The 18,116-nt window shown below is 31.5% G+C and overlaps 1 protein-coding gene across 1 annotated transcript in view; it reads left to right on the top strand.

The window, feature by feature from the left end:
- TkR86C (Tachykinin-like receptor at 86C) overlaps positions 1-17,149 on the top strand; it is a 52,293-nt gene extending 35,144 nt beyond the window's left edge. Inside the window, exons 5-9 of the mRNA XM_090106466.1 lie at positions 835-969; positions 6,952-7,029; positions 7,918-8,068; positions 10,248-10,444; positions 17,005-17,149. Of these exons, the coding sequence (XP_089962592.1) occupies positions 835-969; positions 6,952-7,029; positions 7,918-8,068; positions 10,248-10,444; positions 17,005-17,149 (706 nt within the window). The remainder of the gene's footprint in view (positions 1-834; positions 970-6,951; positions 7,030-7,917; positions 8,069-10,247; positions 10,445-17,004) is intronic.
- The last annotated feature ends 967 nt before the right edge of the window (positions 17,150-18,116 follow it).

Raw genomic sequence — 18,116 nt, 5'->3', positions numbered from 1 at the left:
TACTAAGAGGTACAAAAAAAAATTTACGACTCAAATATTATTATAATTTGACCCACCGAATAGGGACTTCCACAAAAAATGGAGGGAAAAGCATGGGAAAAGTTTGGTGACCAACAATATATTAAATTTTTATGGCATAAAAAAAAGTTTTTTATACGCTTTATAAATTATAAATATTATGCGGTGATTATAGTTAGCCTTTAGAAATTTAAATAAATAAAGTTTATCAAGTTTCCCTGATTCAACGTCTGTGTTATTCAGAAACTACATAAAATAAGAGAAATATTGTGTTTAAAGATGAAATTGCATTGTAATAAGTACGAATCCTGTGAAGTTTGTACTTTCAGTTCTGATAATATTGTGCTCTAGTAAAACTTGATATTGTTATACGAAAGGATTAAAGTTTTATTAAACTCACATTACCGTTAATATCTTAAAGCATTGTCTTTAAGATATTGAAGTAAATTATACAACAAATTTTTGGAGCATGTGTAGCTTGTTTAGTTACGTTTGTATTTTTTTTAATAACGAGAAAAATATGATGCTGTTTTTTTTTTGTGTTTTTTACTTGTATAATATTTATTTTCATCTCTAGCATTTTCTGTAAGTACCGATCCTTTATTGAAAATTTGTGACACTTAATATATTTTATTATGATTATTATTGAACGAAAACCTTTATATCTGTAAGGCTGTGCAAACATGGTAATTGTGATTTTAGCATAAAACTTTAAATCAAACTGACCAATAATATCCACAAAATTAACTTTTTATCGAGACCTAACTAGGCCAACTAGTGCTTCTATCTATAGTACTAACTTAGTATTTTTATTAGGTACCAAGCGATCGTGCAACCAATGAGGCCAAGAATGTCCAAGACGTGCTCCCTTATCATGATAATGGGAATCTGGGCGTGTGGAATGCTGCTAGCCATACCGTGTCTATTGTATTCAACCACTAAGGAGTATAAGTAAGTATGCATGTTGAATGTGAGAAGAAAACCTATAAGCCACGTCTACATAGAACGAGTAGCCTCGCGAAGCAATGAAAGCTATGTATGTGAATGTAGCTCGCTATATTATACTAGACGGTTCACCAAAAAATATTTGTTATGGTTTTGATAAAATAAGATCTATGCTCATATATTTATTTTTGCTTATTCCTTATAAGCGCAAGAAAACCAAGAGCTGTCCGAGGGAGAGCCCTCCAGATTGAATGGTCTCTTTCGCTAGTGTAACGTCTCCTCGGCCGAAAAAAATGACAGCACCTGTCATTTTCCACGGCTGAGCCACATCCAAACTGACTGCTGCTTCGCGCAGCAATTGCTTCGCGAGGCTGCTCGCTCTGTAGAGTCAGAGACCTGACTATTGCAGTTTTATAGACCTTCGCAATGTGCATGTTGCTATAGTAACGGTAGAGTAGAATGAATCACGTAATTTGAAAAAATAATGAAATGTTTGTTTAGAGGGCTTATGGTTAATATTTGTACATTGTTTTAATTAATGTGGGCCGTAAATTGCTTGAAATTAATGAAATATGATTTACAATACTCATGTTGAGGTCGTAAGACTTGAAATAATTTATTATTTGTTTTGTTTGTCTCGACTTTAAAATTAATTTACGTTTCACAAGAAATTACAAAATAAGTTTTGATCACAAAAATGATCGGAATGAAAATGATTGTCTTCTTTATGTAACCAAACTGTTGCTAACTTCTTTGTTATTAGTTTTTTGTTTTTGTATGGACACAATGCACAAACTTTCATGATAAAATAGTTTCATTTTGCAATGTTCGCAACGACAATTTTATGAAAAATATTTTTCATTTTGAACCTACTTTAAAAAAAGGAGGACGTTTTCAAAAATTTTATTGGGAACCTAGCAACTTTCGACTTGGTGAAACATTTTGATGATATTTTTTATTTGATATCTGAAGCCATTAATTAAAAAATTAAACTGTCGTCAAATTAATTAATGATATAGTTGTACCTAATTAAATAAGAATAATTGTGTATAATATGACATTCTGATGTTGAGTTTATTAGGTATCTAGAATAAGTACTAGAGCGATTTAATTACACTTTTTAATTAAATACATTGGATATTGAAGCCCACTACAGTTGCAGTTACAACACTAACAAGGCTCTTGAGTTTCACTGGTCGTAAGCAATTTGAGCTAAGCAAAGTTAAACAGCCTAACTTTGCTTAAGTTGGACGTTTTAAGGCAATTTGCTCATGTTTTCCAATTATGGGTTTCTTGAATTATAAGTTAGGAAATCTTGATGCAAAATTTTTCAATAAAACTTTCTAGCTTGTGTATAATATCAGCTTAATAAACAAAATACAACATTGATATTATATTTTGTACCTAATGTTTACTAGTATTATTATCTAATTAAAAGAGTAACACTTATAGTGATAAAAATAAATAAATTTAATACATTTTTATCAATAAATACATTTATTGATAAAAATTGTAAAAATTCAGATACCTATAACAAAATTTTTTATTCTGAAATTTTCAATACGGTTTGTCCATAAAATTAAATATTTTTTAGTCATTACTCAAAAGCCTTGTAATTGCTACTAAATTGTTACTACTATCAATTACTTTAGTTACACCGAGACCACCAGTGTTTATAAATTCACACATTCTCGTTTATCTTCGCTTCCTACCTTTGAATTAAATAATATTATCGTAGAACTAGAACGTTTGAAAGTCGATGCCTAAAGAGAATTTAAATTAAAAAAAAAATAACTGTTTCTACGTCTATACAGTATTTATATAACTTTTTAACTATTTACCACAGATAAGAATTGAAAAAGTTTTGAAAGATCCTTGGCAAAATTCAATTGAGTTTAACTTCATTTTATATTATTTTTCTACGAAACTGAGAAGTTTTCAGTTAAAATGTTTTGGATAGGTCCGGAATAAATCAGTTGTTTAAATAATTAATGGCAGTCAGGTTTTCGTTAAAAACAATTTAATGCTATTAATTAACGAAAACAGAATTGGCGTTTCCGAATGAGAGCTTTTTTTAAATGAGACTTTAACAATTATGCAATTACGTGCTCGTGGTTTCTTAGTTCTTTTTGCACAATTGGAAGCCCTTAATTGTAAATTATAATTAAATTACAATAGTAATAATATAGAGAACCGACCGCAACGAGAGGAGTAGACGAGCATGAAAATATTAAATTATTTTTATACTTATCGGCAGGAAAAGCATCGTGATAAGACAGGCATATTCAAAATGTTCGGAGACATGTGTAACATCAGTGTTGATAGATGTCATCTTTTTTTGAACTTTTTGCGCCGCACTTGGTGAATTATTGCTAAACCCTCGAGACATTATCTTTGCCGTGAACAAAAACAGACTAAGGAAGATGAATAAATTATCACCATGTAAAAGTAAAAAGTAAATTTAGAAAAGCGGAAATAAAGATATCCGCTGTCGTCTTAATAAAACCTCTGAGTAAAAACTGACATTTTCATCTCAAACGAACACTATAAATAAAACATCGTTTTCCTGCTCTTTGCGGGAAAAAGTGTCGTCAAAGTGTAATATTAACGGTACGTTACTAGCTAAGAGATATTTCTAGTAAAGTTGAATGTGCTCTATGAATTCGTATTTTGCTATTACAATTTTATACGTTTTTTCATAAGTTATTTTTGAATTATGAAAAAGAAATAGTTGTATACTATAAATAATTACAGATTATAATATTTTACTTTTAGTTATTATTCAATAGTCACACTTGTTTAAATTAAATATTGTATTACATATATAAGGCTCGGAATCGTACGTAGAAGAATATTGGTTATTTTGTGTCAATTGGTACCTATAAAAATTTGACTATTTGCCAAAATAGAATTATTTCGTTAAACAGCTTTCTAGTGTCCCTGTCATATTAGTGTAAGAAAAATTAATTAGTAGGTAATATTTATTTAGGCCTGTCCTTATTTAGCGAAAAATCTAACGAATTGAGTTTGTCATGCTGATCTCAATCGTGCCTAATAGTATGTATTATACATAAAGATAATATTAATATTCATCATCTCTTTTCGAATATACCTATATAGGTATATGGATAAAATGAGAGAGAAATAGCAGAGTGCAAATCCTCGAGCATCTCTAGATGCGAATTAGTCTAATCCTCCTTGAAATGTACACAGTAAAAGGATCAGAATAAAACCCTTCTAATATTAATTATATACCGACTCTACTCTATAAGTATTAATACCTCGTGGTATTTCTTATTATTTTCCACCAGCATTATGAAAATGATACGTTTATTAAAATCTGATCTAGTTTTATACATATAGTAGAGTGCCGTAAGGGATAAAAATGGTCAAACATCGGAACCCAGGGCCAGTCAATGAATCTGTATATCAAGTATGAGACTGCATTATTAAAACCTCAAATAAAAAAGTTAAAAAAAAAATTGACCGCTCTCGATTTACAACAATTTTTAACAACAATTTACTGAAAAATGAGAGGCGGAAGGGGGAAAAAGTGTTTATAGTGAAAAATTTTATTTTATTTGTAATAAATTATATGTGCAGAGTAACTTCAATGTTCATTTATTAGATTATCGTAAAAAATAAGTTACAAAAAAAATTTATCATTAACTATACACATTGTTACATCATTGTACATTATTGTCGTCGTCGTCGATCTCGTTGATATAGATTGTAGGTGAAGGATTAGTGCAGCTGTCACCATTGCATTCTAAGCAAGCTGCAGTGCAGTTTAATCCACTTTTCCTGCACCCACAAGATGCTCCACATCCTGTTTTGCATGAGCAAAAAATAATTTTTAATAAAGATTCTGGAGCTGGTCGTTGCGTCATTGTTTGCGGTGTCAATATTCCGCATTCATATTTCCACCCCATTCTTCTGGTAATATTTCTCTTCCAAGCCATGTTTGAACTTGCAAAAAATACTCTTTTAAAGTGTTCAAATGCGCTATCTGCAGTGAGTGGTAATGACGGCAGTTTAATTATTTTTCAGTAAATTGTTGTTAAAAATTGTTGTAAATCGAGATCAGTCAATTTTTTTTTTAACTTTTTTATTTGAGGTTTTAATAATGCAGTCTCATACTTGATATACAGATTCATTGACTGGCCCTGGGTTCCGAGGTTTGACCATTTTTATGCCTTACATATGACTTTTGACTAATATAAATCAATGAAAACTCCAAAAAATTAATAATTGTTTATAATAATTTTTAAAAAATTGAGAGCGCGAAAAAAAATTTTTTTAACATTTTTCTATATACTATTAAAAACATATTTTCAAGGTTTATATTAAGATTCATTGACTGGCCCTGGATTCCGAGGTATAAACCTTACGGCGCTCCACTAATATGTGACAATCATCATCACCATCAGAATTCAACCTGTATACAGGGTGTCCCACTATCGGTATACTAAGCGCGAATCACGTAAAAAATACTTAAACTATAAAATTACGCCAAAATTTGTTTGCTAAATTTTTCCTTAAAATTCATGTTTTCTTCTCTAGCTTCGCGCAGCCGGCATATAACGCTTCGCTAATGTGTCAATGTGAGCATTTTGTCTATGAAAACATAATCTTAAACGAAAGAAGAAAGAAGAAGAAAGAAAGAAAAGAAAATACATTTATTCCAACACACAAAAATACAAAGCAAAAACAACAAAGTAACTTACAATGAACAAAAACAATTAAATAAAAATTACAATTTATAAAAGAAGTAGGTAGTTATGTATGGTCACGTTTGTACAAGTATAAAAAAGAAAAAACATAGGTATTATATTATGTGGTTGACTATAGTATGTGTGCTGGAACGATGCGTGCGGGTGGCAAAGTTGGGCGGATTGCTTGTTGGGGGGTACACAAAGAGTTTTAAGAATTCATCTAATTGAAAAAAATATGCATCTGGAATTTTATAAGTATTTTTTACGTACTCAGCGTATGCAAAACTATAACCTCCATTGAGCTTAGAATACCGACGGTGGGACACCCTGTATATAACGTTCCCAATGCAGGGACACAGGCCTTCTATGAGGGTTCACAACGCTAGCCAAGTGCGAGTTGGCAAAAGTCATATTACCTAGAAAGTTCTTATATAAAATGAATGAATGAAAACATCGAAAAAAAAGACGTGTGGCACTCGGAGACTGCCGCGGTAAAGCTATTGCATGCTATGCCTTCAAGCCACACCTCCGCGCCCGTCGGAGTGGGGAGCGTGAGGTTTTTCGTTACGCAATTTCTGGATTCAGTACCCGCGCTCAAGGCCCGCGATAGAAGCTATGCAATAGCTTAAAAAGAATTTGCATCGAGCACGTGATTGAATGATTTGTATTTAGAGCGGGCTCCAAGGAGATGTTCGTTTGCATAAATAGCGGACCTAAATCTGACTTCTGATATATATTGTATAGATCCCAGACATCCTATAGACAGATGTTGCCAACCAGTTTTGTGGTCCCCCTCCCCGCACCCCGGTAATCAAATGAAAGAGCTTATTGAGTAGATCACGAATATATAGCATATACTATAACATTTCTTACACTTTCTCTAAGATTTTTTAGAAAATTTACGAAAATGCTCCATTTTTGAGTTAACTTTAAACCACTAAAGATTGAAAACTCATGAATATATTTTTTAAATTATTATTCTAAATAATTAACAATAGTCCATTGTTTACGATTCAATAGTTCGTACAGTGAAATAGTTGCATGGGGGAGTGGGGGGAGCATTCAAAGATGGCGAGTATATTTTCAAGTTTATCTACCTAAATAAATTCAAACAACGAACAGCATGAACTTAACAAAACAAACAACATTGTCATCAATTATTAATTCAATATTCCTAGTTACAATAGATTTTCCTTTGACGACTAGAAACAATATAGAATACAATATATAATATTTTTGTTTGATATTATTGTAACATTATACATACTTTCAGATCAAAAGGGAAACTGAAAACAGCGTGCCTACTGTCATGGCCGGATGGTTTGCCAGACGTCTCATACCTGGATTTTATGTAAGTGTTTACACAATTAGAACAATAGTACAATACATATTATAATAATGTTTTTTTCGTACCATTTATTACAATGTAGTCTAAGTATTGTATGAAGAGAGTATGTAAAGATAAGCTTTGGATTTACAAAAAATGCATTATATTATTTAGGTACCTTCTATCACGTAGAGTTGGAAAATGGAAGATTTGACTATGGAGAACAAAATCTATTAATATGACAGTACAGTTCTATGAATTAATTTTGCCCAGATTTAATTAAAACACCAATGAAGAAAAGAAGAGATATTTAATTTCTTCGCTAAAATAAGATCTGTTGTTTGCGAATCTTTTTTAATTTAGATCCAGAAATCCAGAACTATGATATTAAAACATCAATTAAGATGAAGACGAAACAAGTTGTAATTATTTATTCTTAGTCAAATTATAGTAAAAATAATTTACTTCAGACTATGTATAAGAAGGAAAATCTTTTTTAATATATTTATTTATTTATTTAAATTCTTTATTTAACACACACAAAAAAAAAGAATATACACAAAAATAAAAGAACAAATAATATATTTACGTAACTAAACATTACATTAGGTAAACTAATGCAAATGTTTTAAAATCTTCTGTACTCTGGATATTGATGCATAAACTATTATTATGACGCTAATTATCGTAGTTCAATAAATATGAACGAATTGATTTACGCTACTCTACGCTTTCATATTTCTGCATTATTGTACCCATTATCACATGACATCGTGCCTTATTGTTTTCAATAAAGAATCACCTAAATCAGTTGATAAACATCGGCGAAAACGGTGTACCTTCATACATAAAAAATATACCGGCCGAATGTAGCCTCTTTTGTTTTCAAGTCGGATAATTTTTCTCTCACAGGTACCAAGTACTATTCTTCATAGTGACATACGCAGTTCCAATGTTGGGTATGACGTACTTCTATTCAGCCATGGGAAAGGTGTTGTGGGGTTCCCGATCTATAGGGGAACTGACTCAACGACAGTTGGACTCTATACGCTCGAAACGAAAGGTATATTCCGATTGCCATACACTAGATAATAAAAGTTTTTTTTATGGTAGATGAATGCAATTTGGATAGCAAGCCTCAGAAGATAAATGCTTGCACTGTATGTTTTTTCAGCAAGATTGTGTGTGACACAATCTGGTTTAAATATTGTATACTAATGCAGATTCAAATAGACACAAATATCTATCTATATAATCCCGATAAATATTCAAATGTATACTGAAATGAATTATTAGGTATGCTCTATTATTTATATTTTATCATTAATTCATTAGTATCAATTATAAATAAATGTCTAATACATTTGAAGTCGTTTTTCCGTGATTTCCCTTGTGCCGTGCTAAATATATTTCGACTTTGAGTGATTATGGCACGCCAAGATGTAACATGTCTATTTCAATTTCCTTAATAAAGGGCAAATAATGTACTGGCCAGTAAATTAAGTAACTAATGTTTAATTGAATAGGTGGGTCCCCATAGAGCGAGAAGCCTCTCTCAATTCTGTTCTGTTTAGTAATCTGTGGTGTGGGTTCGTGGGTTCACATTGATCGAGCTGCTTCGCGCAGCAATTGCTTCGCGAGGCTGCTTGCTTTGTGTGGACTTGCCTTTATAATGAAATCTAGTGTGACCTCAATAGAACTACATACACTTGTTAAAGCTTTGATATTATAAAGAGGTCAGCTTGTACTTGGAAGTGGGGTTACGAAAATTCGGGTTTGATAAACTATTTTTTTTAGAGACTGTTATTTTCTAAATAAAGGTATTCGTATTTGGTAAACGGTATGAAAGTACATATATATTTTTAGTATTCGTTTCTTGGAAATAGTTTTTAGAAAATAAGTCTCGTGTTTCTTGTGTCCATCTGTTATCAGCCAATAAACATAGGTCAAGCGTAGTTGTAAAGCAGTTCCTTTATATGACATAATATTATACACTACATACATATTACACTTATTTCCATCAGAAGAATGATGGATACGTAGGTTCAATAGTCCAAAAAAAAGAGTCAACGAATGTATAAATTGGTTTAGTTGATGTTTAGGTTTGCTATGCACAAGTACATATTATATACTAATTGAGAATGCAGATGTTTCTCCAATACTGCACAAAATAACTGGTGACATCGTTTTATAGTTTAAAGTGGCTAAATTAAAAATTAATCATTCAACTAAAGTGTGTATAAGTTGATCAAAAAATTCTTATTACATAGTAGAAAATTAAGGTTTATTTCATCAATGATTGGGGTTATCGTATTCATATTATTTCACTATGTCTCCAAAGTGAGTGGAACTAAATTGAATTTGAATATTACAATTTATATGAAAAACTACTGCGGATTTATCAAAGAGACGTAAAGGTGAAGATTTATAAATTGAATAAAATCTTTACCTTATTATATTATTATAAGTCAAGTGGAAAGGTTCTTATTGTCACCTATTAGTAATTCAAAGAGGAGCAGAAAATACACGTAGGTATGTATATTATATTAAGTTTGGGTATTATTTAGGTTTTGCAGAAAAATTAATCGTTATTCAGTTGCATACTTATAAGAAGAATGTGCAAAAAAATACGCAGCAGTTGTTCAATGATTAGCTACTGACTACAATTGAAAACAGTTCAACACGAGGCAGCGAGATTGCGTTCTCATTTCAATTTATCCACACACTATATTATTGATGACACAAATACTGGAAATTAAATCTCTTAAGCAAAACCACATTTAAGAAACAATTGATTCATAATTTAAAAAATATTTATGGCAAAAGCCTTAAAAAATAGTTTTGAACTGTTCGCGAAATTTTGAACATTGGAACATTTTCGTGTATTGTTTTATATAGATTTTGCGTTAATAATTGATTAGCTCTTCCCCGCGGTTTTACTCGAAGTGCTCTGCTCTTATTGGTCTTAGCGTGATATTATTTAGCCTTCCTCGATAAATGGGCTATCTAACACCGAAATGATTTTTCCTGTTCTTGAGATTATCGCGATTATTCAAACAAACAAACAAACTCTTCAGCTTTATAATATTAGTATAGAATATAGATTAATTGGTATAATAAGAAATTACGCCAATTAGTTATAAGAAATTTAGTCTACCGTTCATAAACGCCATTTTAGTTTCATTAACATGATTAATAATAATTTTATTTCGTATCAATAATGTGATTCTGTTTTTTAACAGGTTGTGAAGATGTTCATACTTGTGATAATTATCTTCGGCATTTGTTGGCTGCCATACCACACATACTTCATCTACACACACTTCAATCCTTCAGTGTTGTATGTGAAATATATACAACACGTATACCTCGGGTTTTATTGGCTAGCCATGGCCAATGCGATGGTGAACCCTATTATCTATTATTGGATGAATGCGAAGTAAGTATCCATTAATTATCAACGTCTATTTTTTCCTGTTACATAGGCTTTGTACTAAGTGCTTAGTGCTTGTCACACTGCTTAGCCTCAATATTGGCAAGTGAGAAGTAACCGTTTACACGTAGGAACTTCTACTAGAAGGCATTAGTGGTACAGCCTCGACTTCTATTCAATTTCAATTCTTTCTTTAATTATTCACATTATTAATTTACTAGAGGTTCATTTAAACCAAACAAAGCCACTAGCTAAATGAATCTGTTTCTTAAGAAACAAATATGAGCAGTATTTAATATATGTTTTGCCTTATCCCTATTGTGAATATCATATACAAAACATATAGAAGTCCAAATAACAATACAAAAGGAATAAAGAAGGATTAAGAGTAAAGTCGAGAGTATACTGTATACTCAAGAGATCATAAAGCATTTATTGCCAGAACAATACAGAGGCTTTTTCATAAGAAAATATAATGAAAAGTAAAATGTCAAGTAATCGTTAATATTATATTATTAAAACACCTATTAACTTCATTGTAAGTTACAGGCTTGATCGCTTCGTTACACTTTTTGGCTCGTCGACCAAAGTAATTGGAGTTAATTTATAATCCTGACAAGTTATAAAGCTCTACGTTATTGAACGTGACGGTTCTTATTAATTTTATAAAGGATAGAATTTCTACCGACGCCCATCCGTAACTTTAAACTATTGTTTTGTTCTATATCGAATGTGTTACTAGCTTACCACCCGCGGCTTCGCCCGCTGTCTAAAACCTAATAAATTATATACATAAACCTTCCTATTGAATCACTCTATCTATTAAAAACCGCATCAAAATCCGTTGCGTAGTTTTAAAGGTTTAAGCATACAAAGGGTCGTAGAGACAGAGAAAGCGACTTTGTTTTATACTATGTAGTGAATCTGGAACATAAGCTACATCCTTGCCTATAGTATCTCCGGTATTTCCAGAGTTTCTTCAGCGGTTTTCGCGTGAAAAAATAACAAACATACCTCCTCACGAACTTTCACATTTATAATATTAGTAACATACATTAGAGAAAGATGGTACGATCCGTAGCTACTACCTAGATATTTAAAATACTCATATTAATATTTATGAAACCGAAAATTTCATTTCTCGTGTTATAATCAGTCTGGATTAATTAAAAGTTGCCAGTGGATAGTAAGTCATTATTGGAAAAACCTATTCGGTAATTAAATTAAAATTTCGTGGTTTATAAACATAAGGATATTTAAGTATTTACTTGTGTTTGATTATACGCAAGTATATATATTATACACTACATATACATAGAAATTAAAGATTTGAACGGATTGTGCAAACTTCGGGAAAAAATTGAATGAATAAATCGCGTTTAACGGTTTTTAAACGCGATTTATCTTCGTCTTTTCTTTAAGGATACTTTGTTAATATATCAGAAAGCTATAAAACCTTCAAGCCTTTTCGAAGTTTGCGTTTTAACTTTATAGCGAAGCCATCTTAATGTAACGACCCATAAACCCATTTCCTAAGAGAAAATATGCGATTTTCATCTAATAAGTTTTATATTGTGTAGTAAAAACGTAATGAAAAAAATGTTGTGTGGTTTTTTGAAACCACGGTAAAAGTGAAACTGTTGGAACGGTTCCGAACACTGCTTTGTGTAGCGCATGTCGCGTGACGGTCGGCTGCCGAGTAGTGCCTTTACTAACGTCAAATCGCAATGGAATAGAATCCGCTAGCGATACTAATTGTCAAAAGCGTACGATATTTCGCTAAGGATTTGTTCACCCTACCAACGACGAAGACGACCACAAACAAAATTTTCATCCAGTCGCAATTTAACAAAATTTTGGAAAACACACTTAAAAATTAAAAATTAAAAATTTCCTGTCGTTCTGGTGATTGGAATTTTTTTTTGAGCTCAACGAATAAAAAAAATTGATTTTTCGTAGAAACGGTGGCTCCTAGATAAAAATGTATATGAAGTTTTTTATAGATAATTTTATGAACTACAATTTTGGTAAAAGGTAATTATATGATTAACTTACCGTCTCGGCGAAAATCGCAAAAAACCTATTTTTATATTAACTGAACTCAATTTTTTTTTCTTTCCGAGTACCAGTATGACGGGAAAGTTTAATATTTTATTTTGAACAAATTTCGGCAAGATTGGAATTTTGGTCGTGGTCGTCGTCATCGTTGGTAGTGTGACCGAATCATTACCAAAATGTCATGAGCTTATGTCAATAATTAGCGTTAGCAGTTTCTATTCCATGGCGTTACGTACGTTTTTCTAAGGCCTAGGTATACCTACTCGGCAGCCGCGATACACGCGACATGCGCTACACAGACCAAAAAGTTTGAGACGATGTAATAAAAGTTTCACTTTAAAAAAATTGATTAATGTATGTAAATTTAAATAAATAAATCAGTACCTAATAAGCCTTCCCAATTAGAACGGCTTTCTGTTTCACAAATCGTGGATTTTTCTTGACGTTTTGGTAATCTCCTAATACAAGGCAATCGAAATTCACAGAGATCTATTCGCAGAATCGGAGATAAATTAATTGAGAAATCTTTTGATAAGTTTATTTAAGTTTTGAGCGATTTTTTATGATGGTTTATAATAATTAATCTAGTAAATTTAAAAATTATTCTTATTTTAAATATACTGTGTTTACAAACGAAGATAAACTTAATAAACTATATAATATAGGCTTAATTAGCATTTGATTTGATTCTAAAAAAATTTGGGCAATTCTATAGAATCAAAGTATAAAGAGAATAGTAACACAATAGTGTAGGTTTTGCTTTTAACTATTCGACCTTTAAATGTTATTTGATAAAATGCAATGCGGTTAATTCAGTGAGTGCATGGGTTGAAGTATATAGGTAATATTATTAACACGAAAACTAAGTGACCCTATGACATACGTATCACCTACTTGTTTAGTTCAATCTTTGTACATACATTGAGTACCTATCTTCAGTTTACTAAAATATTCAAACTCAAACAAAACTCAAACTCAAACATTTATTTATTCAATTAGACTTCTTCCAGAAGCACTTTTGAATCGTCATTACATTCTTTAAATTTACCACCGATTCGGAAAGCAGTATCTATGGAGAAGAACCGGCAAGAAACTCCATAGTTGCTCTTTTAAAGTCATGTCCATATACAATATAATTTTACATTACATGTTACTTACATCTAACTACATAATATTATATATTATCATAATATGCCAAAGAACTGTCCTGTTATTCTTACGCGACAACCCTCCATGGATTTTCATCTTCCATATATTCCTTAATGCTGTAGTAGGCTCTCTGAACTAATACATTTTTTAAATAAGTTTTAAATTTAACACTACTAAACTCTTTAATACTATGAGGAATTCTATTGTAAAAACGTATACCTTGGCCCATAAATGAATTTTTAACTTTAGCTAACCTATAAAATGGCATTTCAATTTTATTTCTATTCCTTGTGCCATAACAGTGTCTATCTCCTACTTTTGTGTGTAAGTCCGCGTTTTTGTGTACATGTAAAACATTATTAAATATATACTGTGATGGTACAGTGAGGATACCAATATTCTTAAAGAGATCTCTTAGTGAGTCCCGAGCACGTAAATTATATATAGAGCGTATGGCTCTTTTCTGTAATATAAATATAGTTTCTATATCTGCAGCCCTGCCCCATAGTAGAATTCCATAGGACATAATGCTATGAAAGTAACTAAAATAAACCAATCTAGCCGTATCTTCATCGGTGAGATGCCTTATTCTTCGAACTGCATATGCAGCTGAGCTGAGCTTAGCAGCGGTGGTGGCAACATGGGTCCCCCATTGTAGCTTCTCATCTAGTGTCAAACCAAGAAAAACAGTAGACTCGACAGGGTATAATACCTCCCCGTTTAAAATGATATCCCTTTTGACCTTTTTTACATTTGGAAGGATAAACTCTACACAATTTGTTTTTTTTGCATTCAATAATAAATTATTAGCATTAAACCAATTAGATATGCGTAAAAGAGCAGAGTTTACTTCGTCAACATTTGTGTCATATCTATCCACATTAAATATTAATGAGGTATCATCTGCAAACAGTACTATTTCACACATATCCTGCAAATAATAAGGTAGGTCATTAATATACACTAAGAACAAAAACGGTCCTAAGATAGATCCCTGCGGAACACCAATGTTAATCGGCGCACCGCAAGATTTCTCTCCATTAACAACAACGGTCTGTACCCTGTTCTGAAGATATGAAGCTATGAGGTCCTGAGATAAACCTTTGATACCATAAAAATTTAGTTTCCGTAATAGAGTGGAATGTTCTACACAGTCGAAAGCCTTAGAAAGGTCGCAGAATATCCCCAAAGCATTCTTTGAATTTTCCCATGCTTTATATATATGTGACAAAAGAGCTATTCCAGCATCAGTGGTAGAGCGCCCCCTTGTAAAACCAAACTGTTTGGCGTGCAGTAAACCATTTGAAACAAAATGACTACATAATTGGTTTAAAATCAATTTCTCGAAGACTTTGCTCAAAGTTGGTAAAATAGAAATAGGCCTATAGTTATTACAGTCTTCTTGGTCACCGCTTTTGAATAAAGGAATAACTTTACTAAACTTTAATAAATCAGGGAATATACCACAGTCACAACATTGATTAAAATATATAAACGCTAAATGGTTGGCAATGTTTTCTATAATATTATTTACTAAATTCACAGACATTCCCCAGAGATCACATGTTTTTTTTAAGTTTAATGTTTTAAAAGTTTTAACAATTTCATCTGCAGTCACATGTCGCAATTCAAATAATACATTACACTCCGCAACATGGTCCCTCAAATAGGACTCCGCAAGCACTGATGATGAATTTAATTTTTTAGTAATACTAACAGGGACACTACTAAAGAAATCTTCAAAAGCAAGCGCAACATCAGCACTTTTGTCAATGACCCTGCCAGCATTTACAAGTTTTATGGTACTATTTGTCCGGCTTTTGCCCATTTCACCATTAATAATTGTCCAAACTGTTTTAACTTTGTTATCAGAGTTGCGTATTTTATCTCTGACATATAGACACTTGGCAGTGAAACAAACTTTTTTAAAAGTTTTTGAATAATTTCTAACATAATTATGGAATGACAAGTCTTTGTTATATTGCTTCATGCCATATAACTCATATAGAATGTTCCTGCATCTGTGTATACTAGGTGTTGCCCATTGACTAAATGGTAAATCCTTGGTGATACTTAAAGATTTAACTTTAAATATTTCTTTAAACTCATTATGAACTAAATTAAAAAGATTTGTAAACATTTCACAAGGATTATTATAAAAGGATTGATCATTCAGGTTAGGCAGTTTATTATTAATATTATCTCTAAATTTATCAATGCCTTTTTTAGTTATAGGCCTAACATTAATTCTTTTAAACTTAGGTATGCAATGCAATATTTGTTTAAATAATATCTTTAGATACGTAATTACTTATTTCGATTGATGCCAATTCGTTGTTCGTTCATTGAATGGATTTAAACTAAATTTGAAATTCAGGGGATCCTAGTCTTAATATATATATATAAAAATCTCGTGTCACAATGTTTGTCCTCAATGGACTCCTAAACCACTTAACCGATTATAATAAAATTCGCACACCATGTGTAGTTCGATCCAACTTGAGTGATAGGATAGTTTAAACATGTAGGTACCACGGGCGAAGCCGGGGCGGACCGCTAGTATCTTATAAAGTGCCCATTATTATAATATTATACAATTATTTTTATTGTATTCAAAGCTTATTGTACATTGTGTAATGAAGCAAACAAACGGCTTTTATTTTGTTAAATAGATTTTTGCCTAAAATGTTGAATAGATTTTTATCCATATCGTATAAATTCGAAGTTACCAAGTACAATGTATAGAGAACAGAGAAAAACGGGTTAACCTCAGAATAAATCATTGTACCGCAATGTCCGGTTACATACAATTTTATTGAAATTTTGTGAATACAATGTTTATTTAAGTATTTTTAAGTGTAATCCACGTAATTCGCGTAAAATCCTATAACATATCCGACAATTCGTACATACTACATATTATATCAATATAATATGAAAGTAGGTGAATTTTAGATGTTGACAATAAATTTGTGTTCTATAGTCGAGCCACAGAATGGTTTTAAACTACGCAGAGAATAAATCACATAATAAAAGTTACATGCTTGAAACTAATAATGCGAAAGTTTGAGAGGATGGATGGATGGATGTGTGTATGTTTCTTAGTTCTTACTCTTATACGGGAAAACCACTTAGCAAATTTTTATAATACGTGGCAGTGATGTAGCTTATATAATATACATATATAGCAGAATTACTCGTCATGAGTGAGTCATTCTGACGTAATTTTAGTAATACTTGAATTTCACATTCGGCCGCGGGAGAAACCGCGCGGCACAGCTAGTATGTCATAAGTTATTGTTTAAGAAATGCTTAAATTTATTTGTATATGTGCTAAAATAAATCTTTTCTGTGGACAGGTTTCGCTCGTACTTCCGCACAGCCATATTCTGCAGGTGGCGGGACGTCTGCATCAGACGCAAGCCCGCGCTGCCAGAGTCTCCCCCCGAATGCGTCTCCCAGTCTGGCAGCAGATCCCGATCAGGTTTTTACTCGTTAACGTAATTATTATTTGGTATCAATCGATTAACAAATAGAGTCATTTAGAACTTGAAAGCACTTTAATTAATGTTTAATATTGTCATCACAATTTCATATCGGTATTGCTAGTAGGTATGTGTTATTTTATTCTCTACATACTGTCTGGTATTCTTTAGATAGATTTTTAAATTTTTCACCAGAAAAAGTCACCAAAATAGTTTATATTCTTAATATATTTTCTTCCTACGCTCGCAATTTTAACCAATATTCTCATCCATTTTAGACGTTTAAATATACATGCGTGGGGCTCCAATCATTTTACTGATTAAACAGTACATTTTTAACGTAAAAACCTTTGAACTTATGCTATTTTAGGATCCAAGATTAATCGTGTTTTCGAAGTTAAAATAACAAACACACAAACTCTGCTTTAGACTTAATGATATGTTATGACGAAAGATATTAAGCTTCATAATATTTTCAAGAGAAAGCTTGACTTCTTTAATATTGTGTAGACGTTAATCCGTTTGGGTTCAATTATAATTATACATATTTGAACAAAGCTTTTAAATATCCTTGCTCTCTAATTACTGGCTACTTTATCACAAGGACTTTTTAATCTGTTGTTGTACCTACTGTTGCTGAGATTATAACATTTTTAATTTTTAGATAAGTACCTAAATTTATTATAGTACCATTTATACTCATTGTGTACTAGCAGACAAGCAAACAGATAAGTAAAAACATCATAAAGTTTATTTGAAATAAAATTTATTGTATTTTTGTACGTATATAATATTTTAATACTCATCAACCGAGTTATTAGCATAGTAAACAATTATAATGTAGGTAATAGCTACGTTGAACACAAGGCTATTATCTACTTACAGATAATAAAAAGATAGAATTCAATAAAAGATAGAATAAGAATTCAAATGCAAAAAGATTTCATTTCAGACATTAATTTCATTTACCGTGAGAAACGGCCATT

The sequence above is a fragment of the Colias eurytheme genome, chromosome 10 (genome assembly GCF_061535395.1).
Source record: "Colias eurytheme isolate Ceu_HAF_F1 chromosome 10, ilColEury1 Martin Lab GWU primary, whole genome shotgun sequence".
Taxonomy (NCBI): Eukaryota; Metazoa; Arthropoda; class Insecta; order Lepidoptera; family Pieridae; genus Colias; species Colias eurytheme.
Note: the sequence above shows the minus strand (reverse complement) of the source record. Positions and strands in the feature narration are given on the sequence as shown.